At 31.1% G+C, this 16530-nt stretch overlaps 1 protein-coding gene across 2 annotated transcripts; it reads left to right on the top strand.

The window, feature by feature from the left end:
* The first annotated feature begins 4920 nt into the window (after window positions 1–4920).
* LOC139488190 (uncharacterized) lies at window positions 4921–16312 on the top strand. Of its 2 annotated transcripts, none has more exons than XM_071273644.1 (5): window positions 4921–5336; window positions 9534–9617; window positions 10422–10575; window positions 13375–13445; window positions 14720–16312. In XM_071273644.1, exons 1-5 carry the CDS (start codon window positions 5129–5131, stop codon window positions 14920–14922), a joined length of 720 nt encoding a protein of 239 aa, XP_071129745.1. In that variant the 5' UTR covers window positions 4921–5128; the 3' UTR covers window positions 14923–16312. The 2 variants fall into 2 exon arrangements, with proteins under 2 accessions (XP_071129745.1, XP_071129746.1); XM_071273645.1 differs by having other exon boundaries at window positions 4968–5336; window positions 14723–16312.
* The last annotated feature ends 218 nt before the right edge of the window (window positions 16313–16530 follow it).

A 16530-nucleotide genomic window follows, 5' to 3' on the forward strand; every position in this document is an offset into this window, starting at 1 on the left:
CACAAGAGCCTTAAATTCCGAAAGGCTTTGCAAATACATATGAGGTAAATCTATTCCCGGGTAGAACCCTACTTTTTTTATCAATTCAAAGTCTAGTAACAGTTGATTTATAAATTTATAAATATGATCATTTGAATAATATTTCAGGTCAACACAGAAGTGCTGAATAATGGGTTAGTGATACCCTCGGGGATGAAAACGTTTACCAGTAGTTCCCATCGATCAAGCCTTAGTGTTTATTAAAAAAGTTCGTCAAAATCACCATAGAAAAAGCTAACTCTGCATTACCGGTGTACAAGAATATATAAACACATGTACAAGTAGCACAACAAAAATAAAAGGAGTCGTATTTATTGGCAAATTGTATCCCAAATTGTTTTACTCATACAATCTTTTTAACCTGTTCTCTCCTCCAATTTCATTTTTAGCCATTGTAAAAGAAAATAGTTTAAGATATAAAGTGTTTTAAATTAGAAAAAAGTTTGTCCTCAGTGGAGAAATAAATAAATGGGGAGAGTTCATGGGACACAGATGATTTCCACACTTGCATTAGCCATATAATGTTATAAAGGGACATATCTCAAGATTTGTAAAACTGACGCTACCCAAATTTGTACTTGATCTGAATTTTGATGCTATTAGCAATATGCATACGTTTCATAACATTTAGTTGTGGCAAACTTTAGTAAGTGAAACGAAACGAAAAATCCAGCAAATTTTCCATTTGTAAAGGGAAATAACTCTAGAACTTTAAAAGTGACACCACCAAAATTCGAACTTGATCTGTGTTTTAATTTGTGGTAATTAGCAAACTTGATCTGTGTTTTGGTGTAATTAGCATTGTGTATAAGTTTCATAACATTTGGTTGAGGCAAACTTAAGTAAGAGAACGGAAACAAAAAAATCAGCAACTTTTCTATTTGTAATTTGTAAAGGAGTTTTACTCTAGAACGGTAAAAGTGACGCTACCGAAATTCAAACTTAATCTGTGTGTTGTGGTAGTAAGCATTGTGTACCAGTTTCATAACATTTGGTTGAGGCAAACTAAAGTTACAGAACAGAAATTAATATTGGGACGTATGTACTGACGGACGTAAAGACAGACAAGGTTAAAACTTAAAATGCCTACTCCGCTTCGGTGGGGGCATAACAATCCCACTTGATCTTGTAACAGAGGTACAAGGTATATTTACAAAATGTACATGAATTCATCTCATACTGTAAAATTTAAAGCGCAAAAAAATAATTTTTAAAACATTTGTTGTATTTGCATTTTTTTCTCATTTTGTTTTCTTTTGAATATAAATATGTAAATACAACTTGTTAAATCGTTTATTTTCTATTTTAATAATTCATGTTTACAAAGGGAAAACTTCAAATTAATTTCTAGACTTACAAATAAAGATACAAACAAACAAAATTTGCAGTTAATCAAACTGATGCCTTTGAAATGAAACATACCGGTTTTGTATTGGCAACTGTACTTCAACGTACTTTTTATACACACAGAAACGACATACATAATCTGAAACAATAGAAATTCTGCAATGGCATAACAAAATCTGTTCAAAATGTAAATATACAAAATACAAAAGAAACGTTCATTAACCCCTCCTCCCCGGCTTTCTATAAAGGTGGCAGACTTCATTTTATTTTTGCAGTTGGCGGAAAAGCGTTTTGCATTTTTTCCGTCTGTCCGTTCGCTTGTCCTTCCATTCTTTAATATATCACACATTTTGCCGCAACTGCTCCTGACTTGCCAGAACAATTTGAACAAAATACTTACCAGGTTAAGTTGGGCAAACAATGCATACATGTATGTCATAATCAGTAGCACGTACAGGAACATTCAGGATTATTTTTTATATAAGGCCCGACAATAGGATATTTTAGCATGGGCAATGAATACTATGGCCTGGCAATAATTGAAAATAGCAAGTGTGTTTCCAAAAAACAGGATTAAAACAATATGCTGCCCTGCAAAATTGAGGACAATAGGTGTGTAAAAACAAATAATCCATTTTAGCAAATATAAAATATTTCATTCGCAAATAATGTTCCGTGTAAATGAAATAAAGCTAGACGTCTTTAATAAAATAAGTCAATTCTCACAACCGTATTTTTCCTTCTTTTCAAACTACGAATTTGTAATTATGTTAGGTAAGTTATCCGGTATAGCCAAGTAAGCAGTTTTGATCGTTTAAAAAAAACACTATACGAATGCTCTGTTGATGTTTTGTTGCAAGGCAGTATATCTGTACCTTTTCGAATTACTCTTGACCATCAACAATTTTTAACATCTTGCGGTTTTAAATTTTTTTCGTTGAAAAATATTCGCTTAAAAACACCTTATACATTGTTTTATCGAAAGTTTAAGATATAACTACTTCTCAAAGGTTCCCAACTAAATATTTTAAAATAAGTAAGCCATAATGCAGTAAAATTGATCCCGTAAAGCAAAATATGCACAATGCCTTAAAACGTTTGACAATGAACCCGTTTATATTCTGAGTATGTCATCCCAGCAGCAACAAACTATGAAACACTCTTAACTTAAACATAAGAAAATGTGAATCTATATCATTATTCAAAAGAACAAATGCGTACCCAAACTAGTAAGGTCCCAACGCATTATTATGTAGGATATCGTCTTGCTCAATTTTTTCATGCTCGCTTAAGAATGGATCCATTCAAGAAAACATATGATGAAGTGGCTGTCCCAAACGATTGGATTACAGCTATCATCACAGCACTTTTTAAAAAGGGAGACAAAAGCCTGTCAGTAAATTATAGACCTGTTTCATTGACGTCAGTTACATGCAAACTCATGGACCACATCATTTTTAAACACATTATGCAACATCTTGAAAAATATGAAATATTAGTCGATTACCAAAATGGCTTCAGACAGAAAAGATCATGCGAATCTCAATTAGTAACAACAATTGAAGATATCGCAAAACATCTAGATAAAAAAGAGCAAGTGGATATGCTTATATTAGATTTCAGCAAAGCATTTGATGTAGTGTCTCACATACAGCTTCTGCGGAAATTAGAGCACTATGGAATAAATGGCAATATCATAGAGTGGGTAAAGGCATTGCTCACACAATGACAGCAGTGTGTAGCAGTTGAAGGCGAAACATCTACAAATGCCTTTGTAAAATCAGGAGTACCCCAAGGTACAGTTTTAGGCCCATTGATGTTTCTTTTGTACATTGATCAATGATATTGGGGATGCCAGCAAGTCAAAGTTGCGACTTTTTGCAGATGATAGCCTATTATACCTAGCAATAGACTGCAAAGATGACTGTAACCATCAACAAAAAGATCTGGATAAATTGATTGACTGGGCATCTAAATAGCAGATGAAATTTAATTCCTCAAAATGTTATGTTCCAAGAATAACTAACAAGAAAAACCTATATTACATAACTATAACATGCATGGCCAATTAAATTTTAGAAAAATATAAGCCAAAACCCATATTTAGGAGTTCAGTTTACCAACAACCTGAAATGGGATATACACATCAACAACATCACGGCAAAAGCGAATAAATCATTAGGCTTCCTGAGGAGAAACATCGGCAAATTCCCAGAAGAAATTAAGAATAGAGCATATCAAGTCATTGTCAGACCAAACGTCGAATATGCAATCAGTGCATGGGATCCATATCAAACACCACATCAAACATACAGATAGGAATGATACAAAGAAGATCAGCACGTTTCATTAAACTCAATACAGCAGAGAACCTGGGTCAGTTACTAGTCTACTGAATGAGCTAAAACTACCAGCATTAGAGACAAGACGGAAAATAAAATGGCTTTGCTTGTTTAACAGAGCTTTACATAAAAAGATAGCCATACATATTCCAGATTATGTAGAACAACAAGGCAGGACAACACGGCAATACCACCGAAGTAAATTAGAAACCTTTAAACTTCAACAAACACATACAAATACAGCTTCTTTCCGCGTACCATCAAAGACTGGAATACCCTATCAATAAGAGTGTTATATAGAAGATGTAGAGGCATTTAAGAACAGCCTCGCATATTATTTAACAGAGTAGTCACGCAACAAACATTTGATTTTAATTTCACATGTAAATATGTTTTTAATGAGCAGCATATTGAATGACCAAATTATTACTTGCGTGATGGGTCTTCGACCCTTTGCATTTCAACGTAGTAGATGTAGATGTAGATGTAGATGTATATTCAAGTTCATCGAATTCTCGCCTATATATTCCTTCGCAATTTAGTACTCTCCAAATTGTCGTTGTGGTGATGTAGAAATAAATTCTCACTTCCTGATATTTTGTCCCATATACTTGTATCAAGACATGCATTAGCTTCTGTTTCAGTTCTTCCTATCCAAGTTGACACACACATTTTTCTATTTGGATCAACTGTACTCTCAGATAAGCAAAATAATCATTTATTTAGTTTTGTGTAGAAATATATTATCAAAAGCAAAGGTTTTAACCCTTGACACAAAGTATTTCACACTGAATACATTACAAAAAAATCATAATTATTTTTAAATCTTTTTCTTCTTCTCTAATATGTTTTCCAGCTTCATATTCATAGATTTATAACGGAGCATGCTATTATTTATATTTATGTATCATTGTTCAATATGTGTCTAATTATTTGTGTTAAAGGAGACAAACATACTTGTTGCTGAATCCGAATTATTTATTTTATTTGTATCATATCGTTTTGTGATAATTTATCGGAATAAATATTGTTTAACTAAATCCTTGCTAAGAGTCGCATATCATTTCTATGAATATATGGGAGATAACCATGTATGTTTTCATTTCTCAAAAAATATTTCACGATTTGTCTCCCTTTGTAAACAATGATAAAGCGCGTACAGAGTATTTCATCATGTCTAAAAATAAAAATCACTTCATTAAATATCGGCTATTTATGACAAACAATAAAATATTAATTATATTTGGTGTGTATTTCTATTAAAATTATGTATTTCGGCAACTGAATTATTTTTTTTAAATTAAAATTTGAACACTTCAAATCGTTTGGCTTCCTCTTATCATATGTTTTGAATGTGGATGGCTGCTTGTTTTTTGGTGTGTCAGTGAGCGATTGTTAAAATGGTTTTATTGAATCAATATCTTAGTCTTTTGAATGCTACTTATCTTACATTTCAATTTCAATGTTGTGATACTTACTGCACATTCCCGGGGGAGACGTGTGATAGAAGCAGGGCGGAATTCTGTGTTTGTAAGGCATGTTTCTGCCAAAACGATTCCACATTTCTGCAAAAGGAACCAAGAGAATGCAGAGCTCATTGTAGCATAGGTAAGCCATCGATTTATACTTAATATATAGTATTAAGATAATATAAGAAAAAAATATACTAGAAATTATTTTAAAAAATCTTGAATTTATCTTCTGTACTTTGAGAGACATGATAATTTTTGCCCTCCCCCTTTTTTAATTTTTATTATTTTCGGTGCTTGACTTGCATGATTATAAAGACACAATATTTATAATATATTGTTTTTACTATCTACAGCGACTACTGTTAACATATAGAGTTAAAAATATATAATAGTAATAAAAAATCTTTGGGGAAAACGAATATATGAAAAAGGGCGAAAGTGCGTAAGAACGTTATATGGTACATTTCACTTTTAAAATTATGGTTGAAAAGGCCCTGCAGTTTACAAATTGTCGAAATTATCTATAAAAACATGCATATTTTTTTTATTTTTTTTTAATACATGTATATTAAATAAATTAGATTTAATTTTCTGATCACACCTTAAATTTTATTTGAAACTGACCATTCATTGTTTTGGAAGCCGTCACTAATTTTCTTGAAAAATTATTTTGTCTCAGAAGGGAAAAAAATACATAAATTGTTTTCATATTGAACGTTTTGAAAATAAAGAAATTGATAATTTTAAAAGCCAAATATAAATTGTTCTGATCAGACAAAAAGAATGGTAGGTGCTCAAGTTTAAATTTCAAAAAAATTACTTTGTCCAAAATATCATTTTTTAAATTACTATTATTTATACGGCAGTGTAGAAGGAACGTGCATGGCGAAAATAGAAAAAAACAATATATTTTTATGAACATTTTTATTTTTGTAACTTCAATTCCAAACGGTATTTTATGTTCAGGTCCAAGATGAACACGTCGTGTTTAAATATCGTTAATATTCTGAAAATAGTATCTTTAATTAGTTATTCTTAGTCTTTCCCCCTTTAATTCTGTTTAATTTATTAATTGAACATGTAAACATGCGTTAAAATAAAACAAAATATAATACATATGGGTCTAAATTATATAAATATATACATTTGTAATAAGGCATACTAAATGAACACATGATGCAGTTGGTCGAGTTTGAATACGATGTATAGGCAAATTGACTTTTAAATCATGTCCGAACATGTTTATCTCTTGATAACTGAATCCTGTAACAGTTTTAACTTTAAATATTATAGTCTGTCATCGCTGTAAACTATCTTAAAATCTTGGCTTACATGATAGCATTTCAGTTTACGTTTGTGTGTGAGTGTTTGTGTAATTTTTTTTATATACGATATAATTAATGGTGAGTTCCATGCTTTATACAGACTTAATTATTATAATAAATCGGGTTTTTTTTCAAAGAAATTTATCCATTTTTTATTGAGAAGAGCTGTACATGTAAAATCAGAATATTCAGTACCCACGGTGTAAAGAAGAAAGAGACAGATATAAGCTTTATAATTAAAGTCTTTTAAAGAAATATACCCTTAATTTGGTGGAAGATGAACAACATTGTTATTTTTTTTTTTTAGCTTACAAGGATGATAGGTCTTTTTCAAGGATATAAAAAATTATTGTTATAGCTTTTCATGCTTTTCTAATTCCCAATAAAAATGTTTCTGTCCTTAATAAAAAAAAAAATGAAATACAAGTAACAATGATAAGCATGGTAAATATTTCATTGTTCCTGGTCTGCCTGGAATAAAATGACTATGATTAAATAATATATGTAGTTATATATGTCTATATGATCATGTTAAAATATTGAATACAATTTTATTAGTATACTTTATTAGAAAAAAAAACTTTTAAAACACGTTCAGACATGTTTATCTCTGACTTGACAACTGAACAGTGTGACAATTCGAACTTCATCCAAAGTCTGTCATCGGTATAATAATAAATATCTTGAAATCTAGAAATTATGACCTACACGAACGCATGAGTGTGTGTGCGAATTCTTTGTATACCAAATAATTAATAGTGAGTTTCATGCTGTATACGAAATCATAGTTTACTGTTTTGTGTGTATTAATGTAAATTAATGCTTGCTGCCCACTATCAACCCTTAATTCGACAATTTAATAAATTATTCCTATTCTTATAATATTAAATTGTATATTGGTTTTATATCATAATGATTTATCCTTTTTCAATATTCGTTGTAAAGAAATTATAATGTGACTTGAATGACCTACTGAGCTAATATGAGTAATGCTGAGTGAACCCAAATTTTGTTGAATCAGCATAAAATGTGGTTAGCGCTTATTTATTATCAATGACTAGCAAAGATCTGTGTTTATTGCTAGTTTTGTTGTCCTTGTTGAACAACTGTCCAGACCAAATAGTTCATAATTGTATACGTTTTAAAAAAAATCTGACTTTAAATTCATTACATAGTTATCAAAAAAAATTTTAGTTGTGTAGTAAACAGTATCCTTAATTTCTTATTCCGTGATTTTAAATACATATAATTATGCATAAATGCACGTGCATACAGTTTTTCAGATGTTTTGTTTATGATGTATAAATCTTATACGATCTCATTAATACCCTATAAATAGATAAATTGATTCATCACTTTTAAATCAATATTGGTTTGCTAGTCGTGCTCATCAACAAAAAATATAATATTATGCGTTTAAAAGTTTTCCTGTTAAACAATATTTGAACGCCAACTAAGTTAAAATTAACAGATTCAAATATTTATTGCCGTATTAACTTTAAACATTAAGTTTGTGACATAAAAAATAAGTAAACAATATAATTATACAACTAACATGAATTAGATTTTATTTTTAATTATAATTGTAAGTATTAATAAATTCTGATGCATTTCCTTTTGTGTCGACTGTATTGGAATTCCCGACACCACTGGTCTCCATTTTATGATTTTGCAATGGACAAGGGAAAGATCATTTAACTTCTAAAAAGGGAGGGGGTTTCTTTGCCAAAACAATATGCTGATCCCCAATTTGATAAAAAAAAAGAAGATGACAAAAGAAAATATTCTGAATCCAGTTTTTTCAAATACCTTAAAATGTTAAGTTTTGAAGAAAAGAAGTAATCTTAAGAAATATTCTGACTCAGACAAAAAAAACCTACCATTCTTTAAATGGTTTCTCCCTTAGAAAGATAAATAATTAAAATTCACATATATACTAAAGCATACAAATCAGTTATTATTTATCCTTTTTTTGTTACCATTGCGTTTACATGTTTACGATTTATCTAGGGAAACTTACTGTTAAAAATGCTACACAAAACCCGCTGCATTGGCTTATATGTGTGAACGTTATTCGATAACGTCAGGAACGATAACTCATGGCGTAACGTCATTCGGTATCGTGTTACCTTAATTCATAAGACAGTGATATTTTAAATAATATATAATTTATTCTTCAATATTGCACATTGTTTAAATTTCAATGTGCCATTTTTTTCTTCTGATGGTTGAGATGTCACAAACAAGGATATTTGCTACTTAAATTAACATGCTTTTAACAAGACTGTTATAAATTGATAGTATATAAATAGAGGAACTTTAAAGGCAGAAAAAATGAAGGGTCCGTGTGTGATTGTTTTCGAGATATAAATCATTGAGAAAATTTGGTGGGAACGGATTCTCTGTAGATTTTTCAAACATTTATCATTGGCACATTTATTACTGTTAAAAAGTAAGGAAATTTTAAATATCCAGTATTTAATGTTTTCAATAATTATAAACTATAAAATATAATTAAATTAATAAAAGAAAAGTAGGGGTAAGTGGCAAAAAAAAATGTTTATGACACTACATGGATAAAACCTGAGGATTCCGAATATCTAGCAGAAGTTCAAAAACTAGAGAAGCAAACATCCTTAAATCTAGCTGCGAAACCGTAGCTCATAGGTCAATATGATTTTTCCACAAATAGCCAAAAAATATCATAAGGACATTTGAGCCACGGTTCCGCAGCTACCCTAAAGCTAGCCAAATTCTTCGTGTGCAAGGAATCTGTAGATAATCCAGTGATTGAAACTGGTTGCTGTCTGTTATATTTGTTTTTAGTGATAAACAGACCGTTAGTTTTCCCTTTTAATTGTAGCCTTTACACAGAATGTGTTTTCCTCAATGTTGAATATACGAACGTTGAACTTTGTTAGATCCTATCTTTGTTCTTGTCTTTATACCACGACCCTAATATTTACTAACGTAAAACACTCTATTTTGTTATTCTCTCGTTATTTTAGAACGATTTCGGAAATATGCACTCGAAGATGACGAAAAAGCTGATGATAAAGACAATATTCCTGAAACAACTGAGAAACAACAAGGTATATATATTGAACAACCGTCTATTCTTCAAATCTCACACATATTATTTTAAAACAATTTTGGGTCTTTGTACTATTTAAATTTTCTTTTATTTGGAATAAATTGCATGAACTAACGTCTACATATTTTTTTTCAATAACAAAAGGGCCTTGTGGGATAGTCTTATCACTTTTTTTTTTGCGTCTGTCGTTGTCCGTTAACCTTACATATTTTCCTTTGAATCTAGCTACTGGGACGGGTCTATTGAAACCAAAATAGGCCACAATTATCCTTTGGGATATCTTGTGTTGAAAAGAATTGTTCCCGATTATCCCGCCAAACAATCTAACGAGACCACCAAGGCTAACACAAGAATATATGGGTAAAATGCAAGTGTTGTATATTATTTTAAAAACGCTTACAGTTAAAGAACTTTTATACGACAGGGTAAAAATTTTGTCCATTTTGGCCGAAAGGTAAGACAACTATTATTTTCAATATTCTATTTGTGGTAACTATTATAGTTGACAGAGGAAAATTTTAAATATTAAAAAAAAATATCAACAAAACAAAATCAACAATCGGGTCCAAAATGGCCAAATTATCAGTCGACTCCTTATAGGAGTTATTGCACTTGAATGACAAATTTTATTTATTTATGGTAACATATGTCTGAAATGTGATTCATTATATCTTTATGTTGTGTTCCTGTTTTCCTGTTGTTTTTCATTTTCTGTTGTATTCAAAGTGCTGTTAATTTTTGTCGGTGTATTCAGACATCCTTTTAATGTAATTTCCTTGACCTCTTTCTTTTCTATATGTAGATTGTGTATTGATAACCACACTTGGTATTGCAAGCTTCTGTGGCAATGTAATTGGCTTAATAATCGGTATAGGACTTGGTATCCGATATTGTCACCATGACTGCTCTCTGAAGAGGCATAACAAACAAACACAGAAACAAGCAGAAATTGAAAGGTACTTGCAATATCAGAGTTGTGGATATGGTTTCAAAAAGTTGTATTGTTAGAAAAAATGTCAAAAATCCTTGCCGATCAACTATTTTTATACATCCGTTTACGGGGCGTATTATGGTATACCGTTGACCGTCCATCCATCCGTCATTCCGTCCGTCATCAACATATCGGACATCAACTCAAAAAAGCTTTAACCAATTTGCATAAAATTTTGGGGAATTGTTTATATCTATTGACGTGAGCTTGTTTTTTTTTTAAATCAATTTTAGATTTAACGTTTCCGAGTTAGGGGGTTTTATTCATTAAAAAAAGGGATTTTCCCGTGTTTGGTCAATAACTCAAAAATGCTTTCACCAACTTGCAAGAAAGTTTGGTGAATTGTTTATATCTATTGACATAGGCTCCCTCTTGATTTTAAAAAGTAAAAATTTTACGTTTCCTAGTCACATTGTTTTAATTTTAAACAAGAGGCTGTCACAACGACAGCAAACCGGATTTATTTACATTTATTTGTGTCCTGGCAATATCACAAGAACCATTACTGATGAATAGTGAAATTGAAAATCATCAATATCAAATTTGACCTCCATTTTGTCATCAGTATCAACATTTTGAAATAATAATATTTGAAAAGCTTAGATTGAATGGTTCATGAGTAAATGCAACAACGTGAATGGAAACACCATTTTACAATCTTTCAAGAACCATAACTCCTGAACAGTAAAAGTCAAAATCGTCATTATGGAACTTGACCTCTATTTTGTCATCAGTAACAACATATTAAAATTTCAAAAGCTTTGGTTGAATGGTTCATGAGAAAATGCACGGACACGACGGGAAACACCATATTTCAATCTTTCAAGAACCATAACTCCTGAACGGTAAAAGTCAAAATCATCATTATTGAACTTGACCTCCATTTTGTCATCAGTAACAGCATATTAAAATTTCGGAAGCTTTGGTAGAACAGTTCATGCATAAATGCACGGACACGACTGGAAACTCCATTTTTCAATCTTTCAAGAACCATAACTCCTGAATGGTAAAAGTCAAAATCGTCATTATTGAACTTGACCTCCATTCTGTCATCAGTAACAACATATTGAAATTTGGGAAGCTTTGGTAGAACAGTTCATGAGTAAATGCACGGACACGACTTAAAACTCCATTTTTCAATCTTTCAAGAACCATAACTCCTGAACGGTAAAAGTCAAAATCGCCATTATTGAACTTGGCCTCCGTATAGTTGTCAGTAATAACATATTAAAATTTTAAAAGCTTTGGTTGAACGGTTCATGAGTTAATGCACGGACAACATTTGATTGTTGCCTTTCAAGAACCATAACTCCTGAACGGTAAAAGTCAAAATCGCCATTATTGAACTTGACCTTCGTATAGTTGTCAGAAATAACATATTAAAATTTTAAAAGCTTTGGTTGAACGGTTCATGAGTTAATGCACGGACAACATTTGATTGCCGCCCGCCCGCCCGCCCGCCCGACCGCCCGGCCGCCCGGCCGCCCGCCGTACATCCCCAAATCAATAACCGACATTTTTGTCACAAAAATCCGGTTAAAAAGGGAGATTTTCCAGTTTTTGGGCAATAACTTAAAAATGCTTTCATCAGTTCTTATGATACGTTGGCGAATTGTTTATATCTGTTGATGTAAGCTCCCTTTAGAATCTAATAATTTTACATTTTACATTTCTATGTTATTAGGTTTTATTCATTTAAAAAGGGGGGATTTTCCAGTTTTAGGACAATTATTTATAACTCAAAAATGCTTTCAGCAGTTCTCATGAAACTTTGGTGAATTGATTATATCAATTGATGTAATCTCCCTTTTGATTTTCATAAATTCAAATATGACATAGTGAAGTAATTGAACTTAGTTTATTCTTTCAAGTGTGACATGCGTATCATGCGCTCATGGCACAGCTGTTTAAGAGTGATGCACCTTAGAAACATAAATTTGATTTGCATTGTAAAAGCTTTCACGTGTACAATTTTTACTATATTTTTTTGTATCCAAATTATCAAATATCATATTGTTATGCGTTTACTTTTCTACATTGGTTAGAGGTATAGAGGGAGGGTTGAGATCTCATAATCATGTTTAACCCTGCCGCAATTTTGCGCCTGTCCCAAGTCAGGAACCTCTGGCCTTTGTTAGTCTTGTTTGATTTTTAATTTTAGTTTCTTGTGTATAATTCGGAGTTTAGTATGACGTCCATTATCACTGCACTAGTATACATATTTTTAATGGGCCAGCTGAAGGACGCTTACGGGTGCGGGAGTTTCTCGCTACATTGAAGACCCATTGGTGGCCTTCTGCTGTTGTCTGCTCTATGGTCAGGTTGTTGTCGCTTTGACACATTCCCCATTTCCTTTCTCAATTTCATATCAGACATTTCAAAGTCATATAACAGTAATGTCTCTGTCAATTTCGATATCAAGGGAAACTCATTAAAAATATTTGATCAGAGCTTTTATGTTTATTTTATGTGTACAATATCAAATGTATTAATAGATTGCAACGCAAAAAATTTATGTTTATAAAGGTTTTTAAAAGTTTTAAGGTTATGAGCACCCTGCTGTGATGATTGGCCTTAATAAATTGGCTCTGTCATAATCCTTTAATATCTATGAAGGTAGTTTCAGTGTTTCTTTTGGTGTCATCACAATCTTGTAAATATTAAATCTAAACTTATTTTTGCTCTATCATAATCCTTTGATAATTTGTGTTCCCTTTGGTGTTATAGTTTTAATAAGTAAGCGTACACTTTTTCCTTTTTACAGTTTCATTGGAAGAAAAGACAGTGGAATAAATGACGAAAGCGGAGATGAGTCGGGAGTAGGAACGACTTTAGGTGAGTTCGATATGAAATTAACCTTTCAATGATATTTCATAATTGGAATAACACAGAAATAGAGGTTATATGGTATAGAACTACATTGTATACAGTAAGGCCGAGATTACATTTCTCCGAAGACTAGAGAATTCCCGTGTTATTAGAGGAACAAAATTTTCATTGATGCGCTTCCTTTTGTAAGTTTTTGAGGTCTTATTTTAAAGGCATCGTGAAGATCTTTATAAGAAGATTTGAACAGAATTAATCCCAAAAAATAAAACGATTAAACTAAACAGTAATTTGCGAATACAATTTATATTAATGAAGTACACTGTATGACTAGTATGTAGATTATATCGACCTCGTTCTTCGTCTTCGGTAAATATCATTTGAACAGGTCCATATATATTTAACGTATAGACCTCGTCAAAAGTCCAAATTGAATCATAAATACTTTTCTAGATAACTTTCCCCCCCGATATCTGAAACGATGCTTTATAGTGATTGGTGAGTCCGTTCGTTCGTTTGTTGATATGTCCAACTTTTTTACCTGTAACTGCTCGACTGAGGTGCTTGGCTCGTTCGAAGAATATCGCACACATGATGTACACGTGTCCGTCGTCTCCTCCTAAACTCCTTATCATGATAATCTTCTTGAATTATATACCATATAGTACCTTTGTGATCTTCTACCATAATTTTTTATCTAAATACTTGTAGTTTTGTGGGATTTCCTTAGTAAGTTGTGGATATTATCATTGTTTATCTACATATAGAGAGTTCACAATTGTTTTGTATACAGAACGTCATATATAGTATACGAGACGCGATGTAGAGGTCCTAAAATTTTTGCAGAATATAACTTAAAGAGAGAACAGCAGAAATTCAAGCATGCATTAATTTTTTTTTATTAATTTATATAATAGGTTATATATTAGGTCACAATGGAATAGAAGAATCGTACAGTCAGAATGTAGTGATTATGAGTTTTGACGTTGGTTGATAACAATTAATAATTTTAGATTTTATTAAAAACAATATCAAAACGGAATTTATTAGTTATATAGTTAGAGAAATTATAAGAAATTCGCAAACCAGATATTTTATATTGACATGTAGTAACCGTTTATTGCAAATCTTTCTATGAGCTAACTATTCAATCCACTGACTTTGAAATAAACAAATGAACTACTGTGTCTTTTGTCAAAAACATAACTGTTAAATAAATATGGATATTAGTTTTAACTCGTGTATTTCAGACACCATTATCGATTCAGAAATCTTTATTTCAGTAGAGTTTAACACTAGAAGAATTCTCACAAATGCAGTAACAGATGACATCAATCGTCCATCAAAAGTTCTCATATCCGGCCAGCGACATGACTTGGACGACAGCTCTCACACTTTTGAGCAGAGCCAACAAGAAATACCACAAGAAACTCATGTGGTTAAAATGGTCAACAACGTACCAACTGAAACCATTCAAAACCCATGACACTGACCAGCAAAATTATTTCTATGTATATTTTTGTATCGTCTGCTCCCATATATAAATGCTTTACATGTTCACATTTAATGAAAAATTTAACGCGTGTGGTTTTTTTTTATATCATGCTTAGTTAGTACATGTATGTATATCATCCTAGCATATATATTGTTTTATTTTAAAATCAGTTAAAACTGAAATACTGGAGGGTAAATATAAGAATCTTGTTTATAAAAAGTCACAAACCATAACTGTGTTCAAATAATTTCGTTGATCTCTTTTTTTTTTGATACATTTAAAATGTTTAGGTTTTATTATGACAGTATATATATATGTATGTTTTTCTTGTAAAAAAATCAACAGATGGAATTTTGGTAACAAAACAAATATGTGTTTTTTTTTCTCTCTTTTCACGATTGTTTTATCTAGAAATTCATTATAAAGTTGATATAAATTGTGGCCAGTATTAACAATGTACTTATGAGAAAGGGAATAAAAACGCTACTGTTTCTAGCTCTTTAAAAAAAAATATTTATATTATTCGTCTTTTAAAAGTTGAAAAACTTTTATTTTTTGCTGTTGTAAAAATGTACAATTTACATGTAGATTCTATGTGTAATATCAATTGCTCAACAGAAGAAAATATCTTTTACTGGTCAGGTGAATGAAAATAAATGTGTATATGTATTATCAGGCGATAAATAAGTTGATTTTATTGAACTGTGTTCAAAGGGAGACAAATCTAACAAAGATCTGTCTGTGGCTTGTGTGATCAGTATTTTACACATGCAGATGCTTAGACATCAGGGAACTCATGTATTTTATTCTTTAGTCTTTTACACTTTTAAAAACAATAGGAGAAATTTTAAGTTTATCAGGAAGTCTAAAACTATTGAAAAGAAACTTAGGGTTACAAATGTAATTACTATCAAACATGTGTAATACAGTGGCGGATCCAGGAGGGAGGGGTCCTTTTTTGGACGATCAATGCATTTGAATGGGAACATGTAGTTGGACCCCCCACCCTCTGTCCTTGGTTAAGAAAATCCCCCCTTTTAAAATGGCTGGTTCCGCCCTGTAACTTCAGAGAATTTTAAGAACAGTGACTAAAAAATCCAACTAAAAGTGTTTTATTTTGTGTTGTGTTGTATTTCAAATTTTATTTTAAATTTAGTTTTGCTTGGTAAAAAAATAAATACAGACATTTTTTTTAAATCATGAAGATACATGTACTTATTGATTAAGATTTTACAAGTTTTATACAATCATTCATTACATTTCAATTTGTTCGGTGCTGTGTTATTGTTGATGTTAATTTTAGTTTACTGGCTCAAATTTTATTTCAATTTGTTAATATCATTTTGTAAGGTAGATGTATACAATAAATTTTATTTTCAACAATATTGTGTATTTTTTCAAAATTTGTGCATCTACCCATGTAGCAGCACCATTATGACTTTCAATCAGTTATAAAAAAAAAAAACCCACAACAAAGTATTAATTAATAATAACATATTGAATGAAATTAATTATCAAAAATTGACATAAAAAAATACAGGATGACAATTAAAAAAGGAGAGTACTTTTCTTATATTTCATTTTAGGATATTTTCTTTT

The sequence above is a fragment of the Mytilus edulis genome, chromosome 9, assembly GCF_963676685.1.
Source record: "Mytilus edulis chromosome 9, xbMytEdul2.2, whole genome shotgun sequence".
NCBI lineage: Eukaryota > Metazoa > Mollusca > Bivalvia > Mytilida > Mytilidae > Mytilus > Mytilus edulis.